At 37.4% G+C, this 17,978-nt stretch overlaps 1 protein-coding gene across 4 annotated transcripts; it reads right to left on the bottom strand.

The window, feature by feature from the left end:
* Positions 1 to 1,219: 1,219 nt before the first annotated feature.
* FAM204A (family with sequence similarity 204 member A) lies at positions 1,220 to 17,691 on the bottom strand. Of its 4 annotated transcripts, none has more exons than XM_033066550.2 (8): positions 17,644 to 17,691; positions 16,694 to 16,992; positions 15,664 to 15,754; positions 15,100 to 15,133; positions 14,434 to 14,536; positions 12,644 to 12,733; positions 1,926 to 2,032; positions 1,220 to 1,578 (listed from the first exon to the last, which is right to left on the bottom strand). In XM_033066550.2, exons 2-8 carry the CDS (start codon positions 16,913 to 16,915, stop codon positions 1,527 to 1,529), a joined length of 699 nt encoding a protein of 232 aa, XP_032922441.1. In that variant the 5' UTR covers positions 16,916 to 16,992; positions 17,644 to 17,691; the 3' UTR covers positions 1,220 to 1,526. The 4 variants fall into 4 exon arrangements, with proteins under 4 accessions (XP_032922441.1, XP_032922444.1, XP_032922442.1 ...); XM_033066553.2 differs by having other exon boundaries at positions 14,434 to 14,533; XM_033066551.2 differs by lacking the exon at positions 17,644 to 17,691 and adding an exon at positions 17,207 to 17,313.
* Positions 17,692 to 17,978: the final 287 nt, after the last annotated feature.

Raw genomic sequence — 17,978 nt, 5'->3', positions numbered from 1 at the left:
CTAACACTCATCTGAAAGAAACCCCCAGAAATTATGGGCAGAGTGCCTGTAACTTCTGGACAGGAACACCTGGAACAGAGAAATATCCTGATGAAGGGTCATGGTGTAACCTGTGTGTTTACACATGCAAACATGCAATTTACCTTTACATCACTTCACTAGAGATAGCACTTGCTTCCTTCCACACAAAAGTTTGCAAAGCAAATTATTTTGTAAACCATAGAGTGAAATTTATGATGTTATACTGCAGAAACCTGTTTAGCCCCCAATTTACAATCCTGGCAATTGTATTCAACTCTGTCATCATAACTAATTACAGCTAACTGCAGATTACCATATTGCAAACCCTCATCTGTGTGAAAGAAATATGATGGTAGAAAAAAGAATCAAACATCCTGAGGGCTAATGAACAAAAATGCACTATTCCATCTTGGACTGCAAACCTGAACTCTTCGAATTGCTGCTGTAAAACTTCAAATTGCTATTTGTTGGCAAGTTGTTTTAGCCCCAAGTACTTACACAGTAAATCACCATTACACTAATACCATACCTTTGGCCTGAAACATATTAATCTTGGTTAACAATAACTGACATTTACATTACCAATTCAATTCAGGCATTGTGGTGACTAAACATATATGCAAGAGCTTCAGGGAGAAAAGTTATTAGTTTTGAATGTGTACTTACTTTTCACTGAGAACAATTTTGAAGAAACATTATCATCAATTCTTGTTATAATCTTATAACATAAACATTCAAATCTTAATTGATCTGTAAAACATTTGACTTGGAGTTAAATCTGCATTTGTATCTTGGATGCAGTTAACTGTACAACATAACAGTTCAGATATTTTTCCAAGATATGTGTTTATATATTTTTACGTGAGACTTTTAAAACCTGTGTTCTTAGGAAGGAAAGAAAACTGGGAATCTGAAATATTCTGAAGAATGTGGCACCAGGAAATGACCAGTAATACCGGATCCTTCCAGGAAAGGGAGGATGGACTTTTTTCAGGTTTTATTTTGGTGTTTATATTTAGGCTATAAATGCCCTTGGTTTAAAGGAGATAGGTTGAATTTGCTCTTCTTTATTTAGTGTCTTCCCCCAACTTTCAAGCAGAAAAGAAGAACTTACTGCATTAAAATCTGTGTAGCCCCTGAAGTAAACATATCCCTCTCCTTATACCCACATTTTAATTGCAGCACAGCAAAAAACACATTTGGACCAAGGATTTTATTTCAACTTCAGAGCTCTCTACCAGACTCCACATTCATCCTGAAATGCATTATCTTTAGGTTTCATATATAGGAGGAAAATTTAAAACAGTATTGACATTTAGATAGAATTTTTGCTGTATTATTTACAAGAGAGTGCCAAAATAAGATAGTGCAGTTTAAAATCATTAAGATAAATACAAGGCATTTGATGTTTTGTTTTGGGGATTTTATGTTTAGATTTAATAAGCTGCCCACAAAAATTCTTCAAGCAACAACAGGTATTTGACTCCTGAGGCAAACAGGATGGATTACATGTATCCCATGTTGCTTTTTGTTTCCCATCTTTTCTTGGCTTCAAATCTGAAACAGAGCACAAAACCCACATTAGGAATGATGAGCGTATGCATTTCAAGTATTTCACCATGTTATTCTTAACAACAACAAAAATAAAAACTTGCTTTTGATACTTTAATAAAGACATGGAGATAAATATAGCCATACAACCATCACTTTATTTCTGATAAAGCCTCTGTACTTAAGTCTGATACACTCCTAAAAAAGCCCACCAAAGCCCAACAAGGTTAAACTAAACAAATAAGATTAGCACAAGCCTATTTCAACTAAGAAAACATTTAACTGAGATTGTATTGTACACACTTAGCGCCAATGAAACCACAAATGTTTAATTCCATACTCAAATGACTTACCCCCAAGCAAGCTTCTTTTTCTTTTGAGCTTCTTGGGCAGCCTCTGCTTCTTGCTTGGCTTTTACAAAGTTGCGGCAAGCGGCAGCTTTGGCAATTTTCACACCAAGCTAAGACATGAAAAGGAACAAAGGAAAACTGATTAGATGCAAATGGCTCATATGAAATTTAAGCCTCACAAATTACTTGGTCTGATATTGTTTCTCAAAAGTCAATAGATACTAAAATATCAGTATCAGGCTGGTGATGCACTATCAGACCGGACAAACAAGAGTGTCTCTTGAGGGAAATACAAAGGTGCAGGATCCTGGGGCAAGTAACCCTTTTCACCAAATCCTTCATTTTCAAAAACAAAAGCAAAGGGCAACAGCCCACTGGATCCTTTTGTTCATTTGTTTTACATAGACAGACATACCCAAATAACTCAGTCTCCGTTACTGGGACCAGTCTGTGACCTCAGCTATGCTAGTACAATAGAATCAGGTCTTACCAATGTCAAAAACACCCAAAAAGACACTTTCATGCAGGAAGAGCTGCCACCACCACACATTTTTCAGTAGAATCACTATATATGTTTTAATCAGTCTGTCCAAAAATAAATGATGCAGTGTTCTTGTATCTATCTCCACTTTACAAGCTTTTAGATTGCCAGGGCATGATATGCCAGCTTTCCATGTAGGTGAACACCACTTCCATAAACATATGCAAACTGGAAGAGTGAAGTAAAACAAATGGAAGAAGATCCAGTAAACTATGACCAGATTATTTCCCTTAATCAGCATTCATAACTTGTAGTTACATTTTGTGGTTGCTGCCTTGACTTGACATTATGAGTTATGAAGGAATTTGTTCTCAGAAGTTACTGCTGCTCTCCAACAAAAGCATGCAATTCATTTACCCCAAACTGCTACAAGCTGATGTGGACAAACAGGTTTTCTTTCAATCCACACCCAAATCTACTGAAATTAGCAAACAGTTTCTGACTGGATATTCTGAATTTCCTCCAAAATGTCATGGGATCATCAAAGAACAGGAGACCCAAGAGAAGAACACTCTTTAGCACCTTGGCTGGAGTTCCACTGTTAATGGCAATATTCTTGAATAATCTGTAACATCTATGCAGACAAATATTTACTCTGAGAAATGCTTTATCCAGGCAAAATGAGAGAACTCAAGAACACATCTGCAGGTGTAGATGCACTGATACATTTTCCACAACTATCCCATCAAACACACAATAGGTAGGTGATCATTTTGTTAAGAAAGAAAAAAACCAAAACAAACCAGCATCACTACAAACTCTTCTACCTTATGGACCTCTCAGGGCTCAAGAATGAAGAAAGCCTTTCTGCAGCAGCCTTTAAGAGAAGGCAGCAAGCACAACATCAGCTTGTGCTTTGTTTGAGGCTCTGCTGGCAACACAGGCAGTTAGGAGCTGAGCGTAACAGTTTAAAAGGAAAATAAATATTTATATAAACATAATATTTAAAAAGAAAAAAAAAGCTGAACAAGCTTCTCATCCATATTTGCATGTGTTCTAAGGTCATAAATATGTACCTTTGAAATCACCTTCATGAACAAAATACTGTGACCAGTTGCTTCAAAACTTTTATATTATCTACATACTTTTCCCCTGAGCATTAACATTTTTTATTAACAGTAATTCAATGCCAACATCTGAACTGCTAAATTTCAGGTCAAATACTAAATCATAACATTCTTTTATTTGCATTGTCACTTAATATTTAAGGGCAGCTATTAGCCTTAATATAATTGCAGTGTAAAAATGCTTAAGAAAACTCACCTAAAATATTCAAAAAATGTTTACTTTTAAACTGAAACAGGAGTAATTATTAGTTTAAACAATAGAGCAATCTGATGGCTGAAGTCAGTCAGCAGAACCATGCCTTTATTAGACATATTTTACTTCCTAACACACTTGAAAATTAACTTTTAGTGTGTGATGAATATCCTTAAAATGTATTCTAGTGGCCTATTGAGCACTTATACACATACAAATATACACAAGAGAGCTCTAAACAAGTGCTGCAGAAATATCTTTCTATCTGCATGTTTTGGAAGACAGAATGAGCTCTTCCTTCTTTGAAAATAACAGAAAAAAATGGGGTAAGATCCTCTGCAGTGTATGCAGAAGGAAAGGCAGAAACATTTTGCAGCATTGTTATAATTTCTAGGCTACACCAGAGTCAAATTTTCAAGACATGAAAACAAACGTTGCATATAAACACACACAAACATTTTAGTCAGATGAAATGTCTTCTGCTCCCACCCAAAGCCAGACACACATCTTCACTCCCTGTTCCCCCCCCAGAAGAAATCCATAAAAGCTTGGTCAATGGATTTTATATTTAAAAAAAAAACCCCCACACTAACATTTCAGGTCATCAGATAACTCAATAAAATACAATCTTAAAAGAAGTAAGAAAGCATGAATAAAAATATATACAACAATTTCTTGTGTAGTCAAAGTATCAGCATTTTCCATATAGAACATCCAATATTTTGCTGCATTTTAATTAAGGTGTCTAAACATTATCACAAAGAACTGCAAATTGGTCAGAGCACGCAGTAAGGAAAATTAAGCTCTAAAGGCTTTTTATCACCATATTTCAGGAACCAAGGGTGTAAAATGTTCTAATTTGGGATATATTAAAAGCCATAAAAGGTCTTTCAAAAAGATTAATGGTACTTTGCTTGGATTTAAGATAAGGGCTTTAGCTGGTTGGAAAAGCAGGGCCCTGGCTAGACCCTTGAGGCATTCATCTTTACAGCCACTTGGAAGATTTGTAAAAGCGTCTGCATAACCTCAAGCAAACGCACTGCGACATTTTTTTTTTTAAATTCCTTTCAATTTTACAGGTTTAAAGTGTGTAAATCATACTGGGTAGTAAAGCTGATATAATGGTTCATCCTTGTAACACTATATATATGTGTATTTTGAGGCAAACTTAAAAAACAACTCAGTTTCGACAGGGCAAAGCCCTTTCCATTTTGAAGTTGACCAATAATCATGTCAAATATCTTACTCTAGATGTTTAATGCAGCATAAATGAAAATTTCCTACTCATCTGAAATTGTTACCTTGTAACAAGTATCTGAAGCTTTGCTTCTTTTTGAACACTTTCAAGGCATTTTTTTAAAAATACCAATTATCATACTTTAACTTTTTATGGAATAACAGGTCTCTATGAAAAATATTTATGCCATTCTCTTTTGTTCTTTAATTAAATGAAAACAGATGTTTTCTGAAGTAAAGCGGAACCATTACCGGAGTACTTAAAGTGTTAAGGTCTTTAATTTTTATATCAGTTTGGTCTACAATTCCTGATTGTCTTTACTCAAGCTCAACATTAATGTCAAGCAAGTTACCTAGGAGACGAAAGAGATCAAAGAGACAAAAAACCCTCAAATGTCTGATTAATCAAGCCTGCAAACAGCTTATTTCTTTTAGCCTGCATGCAAGTATGAAAATGAGATTCTGGGAGCCGTACATTGTGCAGATTTGTTCATTCTTATCAGAACAAAGCCAGCGGCAGCTTATTTCATGGATCATTGGCACTGTCATCAGTGCTACACAGAACGGGTGACAGCTCCTCATTTTGAGGCTTGAACAAAATTAGCAAAAAGTCGGCACAAATTAGCCTCTCATCTTTTTAGTAATATGACATTATTCATTTACTTTTTATCCAATTTTTAATTTTTTCCTTGTCAGCTATCCCTTTCTAGTGTTTCTTGCACAGCATCATAAAACACTTTTAAAACAAGCAAAGAAATGGCTGAAGTTGAAATAGAATGTAAAGTTCAGGCACAAGAGTAAACATTTTTATTAAGTTGCAACAGAATGTACTGCAACTTCCAGAAAACTTCCTTGCAAATCAGGACATTTTACATTAAACATCACACAGCAAAGACTTGTCTTTAAGACAGGACTGTAAAATGTAAATGCTGAATGATACTGACACAAGGGATTCAAGAACTGCCCTAGAAATACTGAGGTATGAAATACAAAATATTAAACCTACAAAAGCTCCAACAAAACATCTATATTCAAACAGGTCCTGAAATATCCTATGATCATAGCAGAGAAGCCAAACAGCCTTTTAATATAGTGTTACAGTTTCTCATCAAATATGAATCTAGTTATTTCAGGCTTGCCTCTAGCAATGATTTTCTCCTTTTATGTTATGGAATGTTATCCATTGCTGACGTATATAAAATATATAAAGCAAACAAGAATACCAAGTGGATTTTGCAGTGAAAATTGTCCCCTTTCAATGATGGGCTCAACTTCCCCTGTAAAATACTTTGTAATACCTCTGTTGTATTTTTATGCTGTGCATTACAACAGCAAATTATATTTGGATGACACAGTAATGGAGCAAGGACAGAAAACTGGTCTAATATTAAGCTCTTTGCTAGACTTAAACATTTAAATGCAAGTAACTTCCTCCATTCACGAGAAAACACAGCATTAAAAAATTAACCATAAGCTGTTAGATGCTTTACAGAGCCCCCTTATAACAAAGGCAGTTTTAAAAAAAGAACTGTAGTACTGTTTTCAGCAATTTCTTTATCTCTGTTCTTCTAAGTAAGAAAGCTTATTAACAAGCTTTGAACTTAAAATCACATTTACAATAATGTGCCATCAACAGTTTTATAAGCTAATTAGAAAAAAAGATTAATTAATGACTGGCTGCTAATAAAATGGCAATCATGAAGAAAGAAACCAAGGGTGCTAAGCTTCAACTACCACCAATTAAGAGCTAATTACAAACAAATTATATATGTGTTTTGCTGTGGGCTTTAATTTACTAAAATGGTTTTAATTAAAAGAGAAAACATGCTGATTAATTGAACTGCAGAAAAAATCTACAGTATAAACTGTGCTTTGTCTGTCTCTTTAATTAGACTTGTAACATCTGAAATCTTTTTTTAAGGTTTGTTAAGGAAAAGATATACATAATTAAGGGAGCATAAGAATGTAATTCTAGGTGATAACCCTGCCATGTTCCAAAGGTTAAAAGAAAACCACCTCAATGAAGAGGAATATTTGGAAGCACCTTTACTAAGGTAAGAAAGGAAATCCTTCATAGATAAATACTTTTTTTTTTTTTTTTTGTTGGGGAGGGGGCAGTTCTTCCACCACCAGAGCTCCAACTTAATTTGTGCTTGGTTACACTCCATAGAAAATTTTATCACTTCAGGTACCTAAAACACTGTGAGAAATTTGGAGCATTGCACAGAACTTAGAAATTTTATTTTACCAACAGAATAGCATCAAGTACTGACTCCTGTCCATCTCTGACAGTAATGTCACCACAATCAATCATTTCCTACCCAGATTCTCACATGGAAACCAGTTTCCATAATGGTTCTTAACAGTTCTAACCAACTAACTGCCCTGTGCACTTCCCTTTCTAATTTATATGACCAGAGGTCACTTGCAGACAGGAGATACAGGAGATACTTAATTTGATCATGAGAAAAAGGTCAAAACTGATGCATCAAATTTTAAAGACAACAGCAGGACTGATCTTGCTGTAACATGAGGATGATATTCCAGTGAATAGCCAATTTATTTCATCAATTACAATGTAGATCTTTCATTTAAGTTTGATTAAATACCAGTGTCCCTATAAATTGCAGCTTTTTAAGTCTTTCCCCAAAATGCCAGAAGCCACTAAGCCAAGTGCTTAGGAAGTGCTGTCAAAGTCTGTGCTATTTAGAGACTGACAAGTGCTACAGCAATTTAGCACACTAAATTACAAAATATTTTTAAAGTTACTTTTGACAGGTAAGTCTAATATGGTCAAGATCATTTAATCATGTTCAAGTTCCAGTCCTCGGGCTAATGTGCTCATAGACAATGTGGCACCTACCTACCAGACAGCTCACACAAAAACCACCAACAGATGCAAAGTCTACAGTTCTTACAATATTAGAGCCATAAGAAATCTGTATTCTACATTTTGAGACACCAAACCATGATTTAAGCACAAAAGCACTATGAAAAAAAACTTCTTTCTCTACAGGGGAAAAAAACTTGGAAAATATATGGAAGGAGTGGTGGTGGGGAATCTTTGAAGATTTTTTTTGGTTTACTTATGAAAATAATTTTTTGATTCATAGCAGAAAGAAATTACCAGATATCTGCACATACCATCCTTACTCAAAGGGATAAACACATCCAGCTATGCACAGTCACAGTGCTCTAATTTATCAACATTTATTCTTTAAAAAAATCTAGGTGGATTCCCACTAACACAGTAGGAACAATTTAATTACATCTCCAGATAGAATCCCAGAAAGATTTTTACAAAGCATTAAAAAGTTGACATAATTCCAAGTGTCTGTTCCCAGCTCCATATCCCAAGTACCTGCTACTGTTAGATCTCAGCTATCCTACCCTAAGGCATCACCAAAAAATCATGTCATCCCAGATAAGTGCTCACATATACTTTATTCTCTTAATAACCTTCATTCTAAAAGGCTCAGATTTTTTTGGGTAGCTCCTGCATTACATTAACATTTCTGTTGGCATCTCTCAAGTTAAGTAAGTCATCCTTAAATGCAATGTTCAAACAATAGCTTTAGGTATGCCAGTCTACATCTGAAAAGCACACCTATAAAAAGTGAAGGACTCTGCCAATGCTGGAAACCCTGGAATGTGGTAACAAACACAGCAACTGGATTCCAATAACAAACACTAAGTGTGCATATTGTACCATGCACACTGCAATGAATTGCTCAGTTATTTAACAGTACTGTAGGTCAGGTATTTAAAAAATAATTCAGCAGTGTGTGCTTGAAGATCTACAGTGAATTAAGGAGTATGAGCCACCTGCTTTATGTTGTTGCTCAACACATTTACCAAAGCAGTGTTGATCTTGGACACTGTAACTGCATCACAGCACTGAGGTGCTCCAGCCAGAAGCTGAAGGAGCAGAGTTATTGAAGGCCTGACTTATTCTCTACAACATAATGCAGAGATACCTATATTTTTTTTCAGGAAAGTTTTCAATAAAATAATGAAATCAAGAACGTCAGGATCACCAGACCTCTCAGGGGAGCAGAACACCCCACAAGGGAACATGCTGTGGGAATGGCCAAGGCTTCCACAGGTAGAGATCTGCTGCCCTGATGACTGACTGCAGGAGACAAGGGGTAATACTTGGTAGTGAGGTTTGCCCAGAGATCAGACAGAATATTCAGCATTGATTTACACATATAGTTCATTTTTATAATAGAAATGCCAACAAAAAAGGGGGAACACGCCAGCCAGTCTCAAAAGCTCCATATGAATCCACCCATGCAGCCACCAGTAAATATAGCCTCATGCAGGAGGTATGCAAGTTCTAATTCTCACTCCAAAACCTTGAATGCTCCTGGATTGAGAAGCTTTGTTTTAAAATAAGCATTTGTGTGTATTTGTCAAAGCAAAAAAATCAACAAAAAATATATTGCCCAAAGCCTCATTTAAGGCAGTGCAGTAGCACCCTCCTTTAAAAACCTGCAACAAGTACCACTTGGAAACCTGAAGACCCAAAACCTTAAAGCAGTATCATTTAGGTTTTCAGAATGCAAAATTCCATGATGCACTGACAGCTGCTAGATTATGCATATTGCCTAAGTCATCACTGATTTTAAATGAATCTGATTTTAAAAAACCTTTTCTCACAGTGTCACAACGATAGGGTATTGACAGCATCATTCTGACATTCCATTGCTTTTTAGGACATGTTTTTACCGTCTATACTCATCATCTGTTTATTTTTGGCTTCATTTTTCTAAATACTGAAGCTGCCCTATCAGTTTCACAGGCTTATAAATGTTATACATCAAAAATTAGTTTCACTTATTAAGGCAGGAAACGGCTTTAAGAACTCTGGGATCTGTGCCTCAAAGCAAAAGCTTTATCAGCAGGTTCCAGTCACTGCTTCTTGCAAAAGAAAATGGTGCCGATTAAAACCCCATACACCTGATTTCAAAAAGAACACCTACCCACTGAACATTTCTCACAAGGCTGCAAGGGGGGCTGCACCCCAAACACCACACAGCTGTTTGTCACACATTCTCTGTCCCCAGCCCTGTAACACTGCTCAAGAAAAATGAAAACTATACATAAAGAGATGAAGTTGAGATAAAAGAACAATAATTCATCCCCTTATTACTCCAGACTTCAGAAGTGGTGTACTTCAATACAGCCACAGCACAGTTCCATGCCTGACTTGCTCACAGAGCTGTGCTGCATTTGGAAGTTAGAGGGGTATAAATAGCCACATAATTTAAAAATTAACTCACTTCTTAAAGGCCTTGTATTTTAAAATGGGTATTTCTGTAAATTGCTAAGAAAAGAAAAGCAACAATTGAATCAATACTATGCAACACGAAAAAACAATGATTGTTCAATCAACCTCTTCCATAATCAAATTCTCTTTTTATAGCTCTTCACTGAAGCAGTCACTGTTAGAACATTTTCCTTGGGAAAAAAAAATTATTTTAAAAGATCACTTAAAAAAAAAGCTTCTGAAAGTCACAAAGAAAAATGAACCTTGCAATGAGCAATGGAGCACATCTTTGCAAGAGCAGAGAACCCCAGTGAATTCACATGGACTCTGCCTCGACAGAACTCCTCATGAGAGATCAAGCCAGTCATTTGAGTTTTCCTTCTTTCAACACACTATTTGTTCAGATAAACCCACTTAACCAAAACCAAGTCAAGGCTGTGAATACTAATAATGTTTCAAGCATTTTGTTTTCAGAATTACAACATGCTAATATTTGAAAGTCAACAATTTGGAGCTAATGTTCCACAAATAATAATACACTGCTGTAGCACCTGGGATACACTAGATGTTGTATAATCCCATGGCCACCAAAATCAGATAACAGTTTATCATAAATATTACAAAACCTTAAAACTTCTCATATTAATTTGTTTTATAGTCAAACAATTTGCACTAGAACCTCAGTATGTTTTATTGATTATAATACTCCAACCACTTTAGAGGAGATGGGATAATGACATTTGTGAAGGAGAACAGCAAGTGTTTTTCATGTTGTACACATGAAAGGTAATAAAACAGTCAGAAGCTGGTCAGACTCAAAGGGAACATCAGGACACATTCCTACCACTGTCAATAGCTGTTATCTTTGCAGACTGAAGTTTTGTGATCCCTGGTGACAAAGCAGATAAGAGTCTAGTCATTAGAAACTGCCCTGAGTGACTAAATGGAGGAGTTTAATGATTTTGTAAGAACACTCACTGAGGAACAGTTACTTTTACCTAACCTCAGAGAACCTTAAGAACTGTTATTTCTCACTTCAAAAGCCTCTGTTTTTAAAGCCATCACAATACTGTAATACATTGCATTAAACAGATTTAAATCTGAAATTTTACATTAAAGCTTAGTTTAAAACACTGTATTTAGGAAACATTTAAAATATTTGTATGAGAATGAGAAGCAGCTAAAATTTGTCTTTGCTTTCCTAATCCCTTTCTAATACCTTTGAATTTGCAAGCATATACAGAGAACAGAAAATTCCCATTACCTCTGTGAAGGTGGAAGAATATGCAAGATAAAGGAATGAAAGCAAAAAATATATAATTATTTTTTAGTATAAATCTAGAAGATGTATAGTTTAAATCATATTACTCAGATGACTTTAAAAAGATCACTTCTCCACTCACTGAAACAGTACTTTTTTTTTTTTTCTTACCTGGCTTCAAAACTATTCAACTATCTTTTTATCCAAATTTTTTCCTCTGCATTTTCTCCCCATGCACAACTTGCAGTGGGGAAAATAGCCTGTGTGGACTTTAACAATTTTTATTTCAGCTGCTACCACCTACCCTATGAGCACAAATTGGACAATTTCTTAAATTAAGTTACCAGAGCTATCTGATAGATTCTTCACCAGTTTTAAATATTCATTAAGCAGTACATACAGATTTAAAAACGCCCATTTTTGTGGCAAAGAGAGCACAGCTTTCATGAAACTACCTAGCTATACCAACTAACAAGATAACGTCTTGAAAAAATTGTGTTACTCTGGACTTGTTTTTAGGTATGTATTTATATACTGAATAATTATGACAAGGAGAAAAAAATATCCAACACAATTCTAAGGCTACAGCAGTAGTACAGAGAGACAACTATCTACTTCCATTCTTCTTCAGAATTCTTCCAGCCATCAACTCCTGACCACATGAATACACAGGAAAACAAGTACTGGCACACAGCTTGAGGCTCATGTCCTTATTTGCTCTAGGCTTGATAAATCTCTACCTGTCTTCAGGCTTCCCAAGCTTGCAGGTGAGGTAATGCAATAAAATTTATGAGGCACAGGAAACTGAGTGGAAGGGAACATCCTACTCCTGTCCTCTTGGTTTGAACATAGAGAAAAATCAAAACCTCAACAGAGATGACCAGACACCAACTCCTCTGAGTTACAGAGGGAGCAGTAAGGCCCTAAAGCAAAGTTACTTGGGACAGCTCATGGTTGTATTTTCAATTCTTAAACACAGCCACAGCTGTCCAAGCACAGCTAGATCAGCAGCAAAGTCCTTCAGTCACTGACAGCAATCTGCTCAGGAAACAGGAAAGACGCTGAAAAATCTTCAATGAGTGTTTACTCGTGACACTTTTAGTCCAGATGTGCAAAACTAAACTCAGAGTTTTTGTTAACAGCCCACTTACCTCACGAATGGCTAATCTGTCACTCAGCTCCTCAGCCTTGGCAATGTCACCTTCAGCCACACACTTCTCTATGCTCAGTTCAAGGCCAGACTACCAGGGATAAAAAAAAAAAAACAGTAAATGCCTTTAGAACAAAAAGAACATATTAAAAGGGAATACCTCCTTTCTAAAAATATTTCTTTCATAAAATTCTTTAAGACACTGCATAAACCTGTAATTTCTGTGCACCACAAATCACTCTGGCTGTGTATTGTAATGGACAGTATAATTAAGAATTCACTGAGAGGCTGCCTGAGCACAAATCATTGCATTAGTTCCACCTTATGTGCAGGATAATACTATAGGTTAAAAAAATTACATGGGCTAGTTTATGCCTGTCACAATAAAATTTCATCTGAAGATCTGGCTTATCTCTTCCATCCCTGGAGCTTTCTAAACAAAATGTGAAATATATGTGTCAGGTAACATGAAGAATGGCAATTACCACTGTATCGTTACAGTTCTAAGATCTTATCTTTATCCAAAAACCAGAGTTCTGGCACAAAGCCACTCCACTCTGCTAATAAATTAAAATTTCTAGCAGCCCTATGGAAAACAATGAAAAAGCTTCAGGATTTAATGATTGTTTTCTTATTTTCAGAAGTAAGCATAACTTGTTTAATGGCAACACTTACAAATAACATAACAATAAAGACTAACTATTTCCTGGAAATTATAGTTGTAAACTTTTGATGGAATACAGAAGGGTACCACTGACTTCAGAATTTCACTAAAATCCTCCCTCTCATAACAAAAGAGAATTTACAGCCTCACTGGTTCTAAATATTAGTGAAGCTAAAGAAAACACATTTGACAGTTCCATAACATACACTTTAAGAAATAAAAGTGGAAAAGCTAATGGAATTCTTGAGGAACAGTGATCTGCAAACACTGCACTTGAATTATTTCAGGTGGTAAATGAAAAAAAAAATGCACAATTGGGAGTTGCAGTGATAACAAATTCTGTTAAGGTGCATTTTCTGAAAATAATGACACACCTTCCACTAGTGATAATACCCCTGAAATTACAATGAAACCACCAGCATCTGAACACTTTGGGCCTCATTCCAGATCTACTCTGAGCACTTTAAAGGCAACTAAATAACCACCAAAATTAAGAAGCAAGCAAATCTTCATGACCTGCATGTAGAAATTTACTTTAAGAAGATGGAAAATACAAAACTTATCATAAAGGAAGCTAACTGAACATTTAATGTAATAGAACTTACAGAGAACTTGAGAAGAAATACTATAGAACCAACAGTGCAAACAGAAATTCACACTGTAGTGAGATTCTTAACTTACCCATCACGTGTGCCAACTATTTCAGATATCAGTAATTAAACAGCAATATTTATCAACAGAATGTGTTATGAATCCAGTCAAAATGTATGCTAGGTTTGCCCCTTTAATTCTTGTAGCCACTGGTGTCAACTGAAGGATTTATGTGACACATTTTTAAGTTACAACATGATGAAGCAAAACAAAGGGCAAAGTCAAACAATGCACATGAAGTGTTCTGTCTCTCCCAACAGGACAAAACAAAACCAGACAGGAAACAAGCCTGGATACTGTCTTAAAAGAAAGCACAACCATTCAAGGAGATTTATTTAAAAAGTTCACAAAATCATCCTTTCTCAGAGTGACTGTATTCTTTACTCCCAAACAGCCTCAGTTTCATTTTTATCTCAATTAAGGACAAGTTCTTTTATTGCTATATACAAGTTGACACTGCCTTTGTAATAAGTCACCTTTTGTGGAGCCCTGCTGTACACAGGTGTTTCAAATCTATCATTGATTCCAAAGTATTGTGTAAGTTCTTTCCATTTGTCTTCATTTTCCAACTGCTGACTACTAAAAACAAACCAACAAACAAACAAGTCATTACTATAACCACTTCCCTTTCCATCACTTGCAATAACTTTTTCAAGCTAAAATAAACTGTTCCATTTGGTAGATATGGTCTTTTCACTCAATCAGTTTTTAAATGAAGTGAAATTAATTATTCCTTCCCCTTTGTAAGTGTAATTTCACAATCTTGAAAGCAAGCTGATAGGTTGCTAGGTTCTAAATTTCATTTAGGTTGAAAATTTAAAATTGAGTCTAACCATAAACCTAACACTACCATCAAGGAAAAAGAAGGGAAGGAGCAGGCTGAACAGGAGCTTGTATGAAGGAAGTAGGAAGAATATCAAATCTATTACAAATTACTTTAAGTAATACATTTGTGTTGATTTTTAAAACCAAGCAATAACACTCCATCAAGCAATCACTAGTACAAATTCAGACTGCCCAACACACACTGAACAAATTTAAAAGAACTCAGAGCTAGGCTTTGGCTATGACTGTGGTCAGGCTTATTACAAGTTTTGCCTGCTACTAACAGACCTCAGGTAATCCCAATGACCTGGTTATACCTCTTAGCCACTTCATCGGTCTTTCTCTGTTTTGCTAAGGGGGGAAAAAAAAAGAAAGAAAAATTCAACATTACACAGTGATACCCCAAAGCATCCAATGAAGTTAACAGAGCTCTAATTGGTCACATTTCCTTTCAAAGACCAACACACTGGGATTTTTACCCAATGATCATGTGGATTTAAACCACTCAGCGGTAAGAAACTCCTGTAATAGCTGTGAAGTTTTAACTAGAATGTGCAAAACTAAGTTTTACAGAACTACTGAAATCCACTTAACCATTATAAATCAGTATTAAGTTAGTAAGTTCTGCCTTCTTTTTAAGAAGAGGACAAATATATTACTTATATTCTATTTGGCAATCTACAACCTCACTACAACCTTGCAAGGTGGAAAAATAAAATCCTAGATAACAGCAAGAATACAATTCTTCATTTAAAAAAAACACGTAAAAAAACACGTAAAAAAACCTCAAAAAACCAAAACCACCAACCCCACAAAACAGCATGTATTGACACTAATTAAATTTTAAAAAAAATAAATTCTGTTAATCACAAAAACAACACCTTTTCGGTGGCGCTTTCGTTTTCGACATCTGTTTTCCTCTTTTACTTGCATTTTCATTTCACGGTGTTTCTTCTGAAGCTCCACAAATTTCTACAAGATTACCAAACAGCAAGTCAGTATTTTTAATTTTCCCCCATTTTTAAGAAATAACACAGAGAAATGTTTAATTATGCACAGTGCCTTGCGTTATCTGTTACATTCCAGTTTATAAATCGAGACCATGCAATTCTGATGATGTTAAACTGGAATTGGTGCTAACCTTTCAGCACCTCTCTGACTTCCTGCCCTTCCTACATCCCAGGACTGTTCAGATCTGACAGCTCTCTCATGAGATGTGACACAGAACACACTTTTGCTTGTTGTGTACTCCTGAGCTATACCATGTACTTTTATTGCCTAGCTGGTAGTTTGTAATCCACAAATTAGTGACAACATGGTCCTTGCACAGCAGGCTACCTACACGGATTGAGGGATGAAAGAGGACACCTATTTTTTATCAATTCTAATTTTGAATCCAAAGCCTTAAACACATTGTTTTGTTAAGAGGTTTGTTTTGTTGCTTTTGTTTTTTTTCCCCAGTCTTTCCATGCAAAATCAGGAGGTTATAAGGAACTCTTGAGTCTGAATGCTTGCAATTAACCCCTACAGCAAGCAGCAGGGCACATCTCCCCTTCCCAGGTATGCAGCACCCCCACAGAGGCTGAAACACTGAGCTGTAAATCCTTACCAATGCAGAAGGCACCCCAAGCAGCTCAGAGCCCATAAACCACCGAAAGCACAAATCTTATGTAACTGTATAGTTATGAAAACTCCTTGCTGTGCTTTCCAGCACCAAACTAGCACATAATAACCTCCTTCCTAAATTCCTGTTCACCTTGCTTTAAGCAATCTAAGGTTTGTATACTCAGATTATATTTTATCTAATTTCAGATTTGTACGTCGACTATTCAACCCTGATTTATTTTAATCTAAAAGAGACATCTGAGTACACTGCACAATGCTCATTTGGAGATCTGCAATGATACATACATTCCAGATATTTACAGAAACTCCAGGAGGGCACGTTTGGGATTCACCTTCTCCATCTGTCACTGGTACAACAGGTTCACTGCTGGCATTACTCTCCTGTCCAGTCCCCTGAAGTCTTTCAGTATCTTCTTTTGAGCAGGAATCAGTTGTTTCATCTCCATCATCAGAACTTAGATCAACATCACTTTCATTCAGGCCAGGAGGTAACAAGCCACTCCACATCTTCCAGTTTAAATAAGTCCAAACTATTTCAAGTCAGTGCAAAGATACCAGGTCACCCATCCCAACACAAAAACCACCTGCAGAAGAGAGAAACAGAAACAGCAAAACACGTCATCAGTATTTTAGCTTATCTTACATAACTATCATTACATATTTTCGACAAGCATTATAAAGGTCCTAATATTTCCTATTTCAGAAAGAAGACGACGACTTGAGTACAGAGGCTGACACTACTGGCTTTTTTACCTCACTCCTTGTTCTTTAAGGTTGTGTCTTTAAGCGTTTGCTTACAGCTTTCAATTTAAGGGCGACACTGCAGCAAACGCATCCCGTGCCTCCACAGGGGCAACTTCCCGGGACAGCACAGCCGGCTCCCTTCGCCGGGCCGCGGCAGGAACACCCGTCCGGGCAGGAGGCAGGCCATGGAGACTCCGGAGGCAGCGACAAGAACACAAACGCGGCTCAGCGCTGGCCTGAGGGAGCGCAGCCGGCCCTCGCCTCCTGCCAGTCCCCGCACGGCCGGCAGCGCTGCCGGAGCCCCCTCAGTGTCCCCACACAGCCGCAGCGCTGCCGGAGCCCCGCGGATCTCCCTCCGTGTCCCCACACGGCCGGCAGCGCTGCCGGAGCCCCGCGGATCCCCCTCAGTGTCCCCACACGGCCGGCAGCGCTGCCCGAGCCCCTCGCTGCCCGCGCCCGGCCCCGCGCCCGGCGCCCCCGGCCGTGTTTACCTGGCCGCCATGTTGGCACCGCCGGAACACCCCGCGCGCGGATTGGGCGGGGCGGCGCAGCCAATCAGCGGGCGCGTTGGTCGCCATGGCAGCGGGGCGGGGCGGGGCAGGGGGTCCCGGCGGGGCGGCCATGGCGGCTGTGGCTGGCGGCGCTGTGAGGGGAGCGGAGCGGGGCTGCAGGGATTCCGTGTGTTGGATTCTGAGTCAGAGTCTCAGAATCGCTTAGGTTGGAAAAGGCCTCCGGGATCACCGAGCCCAACTTAGGACCCAACGCCCTGTGTCAGCCAGACCATGACACCGGGTGCTGCCTGCAGTCCTTCCAGGGCCGGTCACTC

This window comes from Catharus ustulatus, chromosome 8 (assembly GCF_009819885.2).
Source record: "Catharus ustulatus isolate bCatUst1 chromosome 8, bCatUst1.pri.v2, whole genome shotgun sequence".
NCBI lineage: Eukaryota > Metazoa > Chordata > Aves > Passeriformes > Turdidae > Catharus > Catharus ustulatus.
Note: the sequence above shows the minus strand (reverse complement) of the source record. Positions and strands in the feature narration are given on the sequence as shown.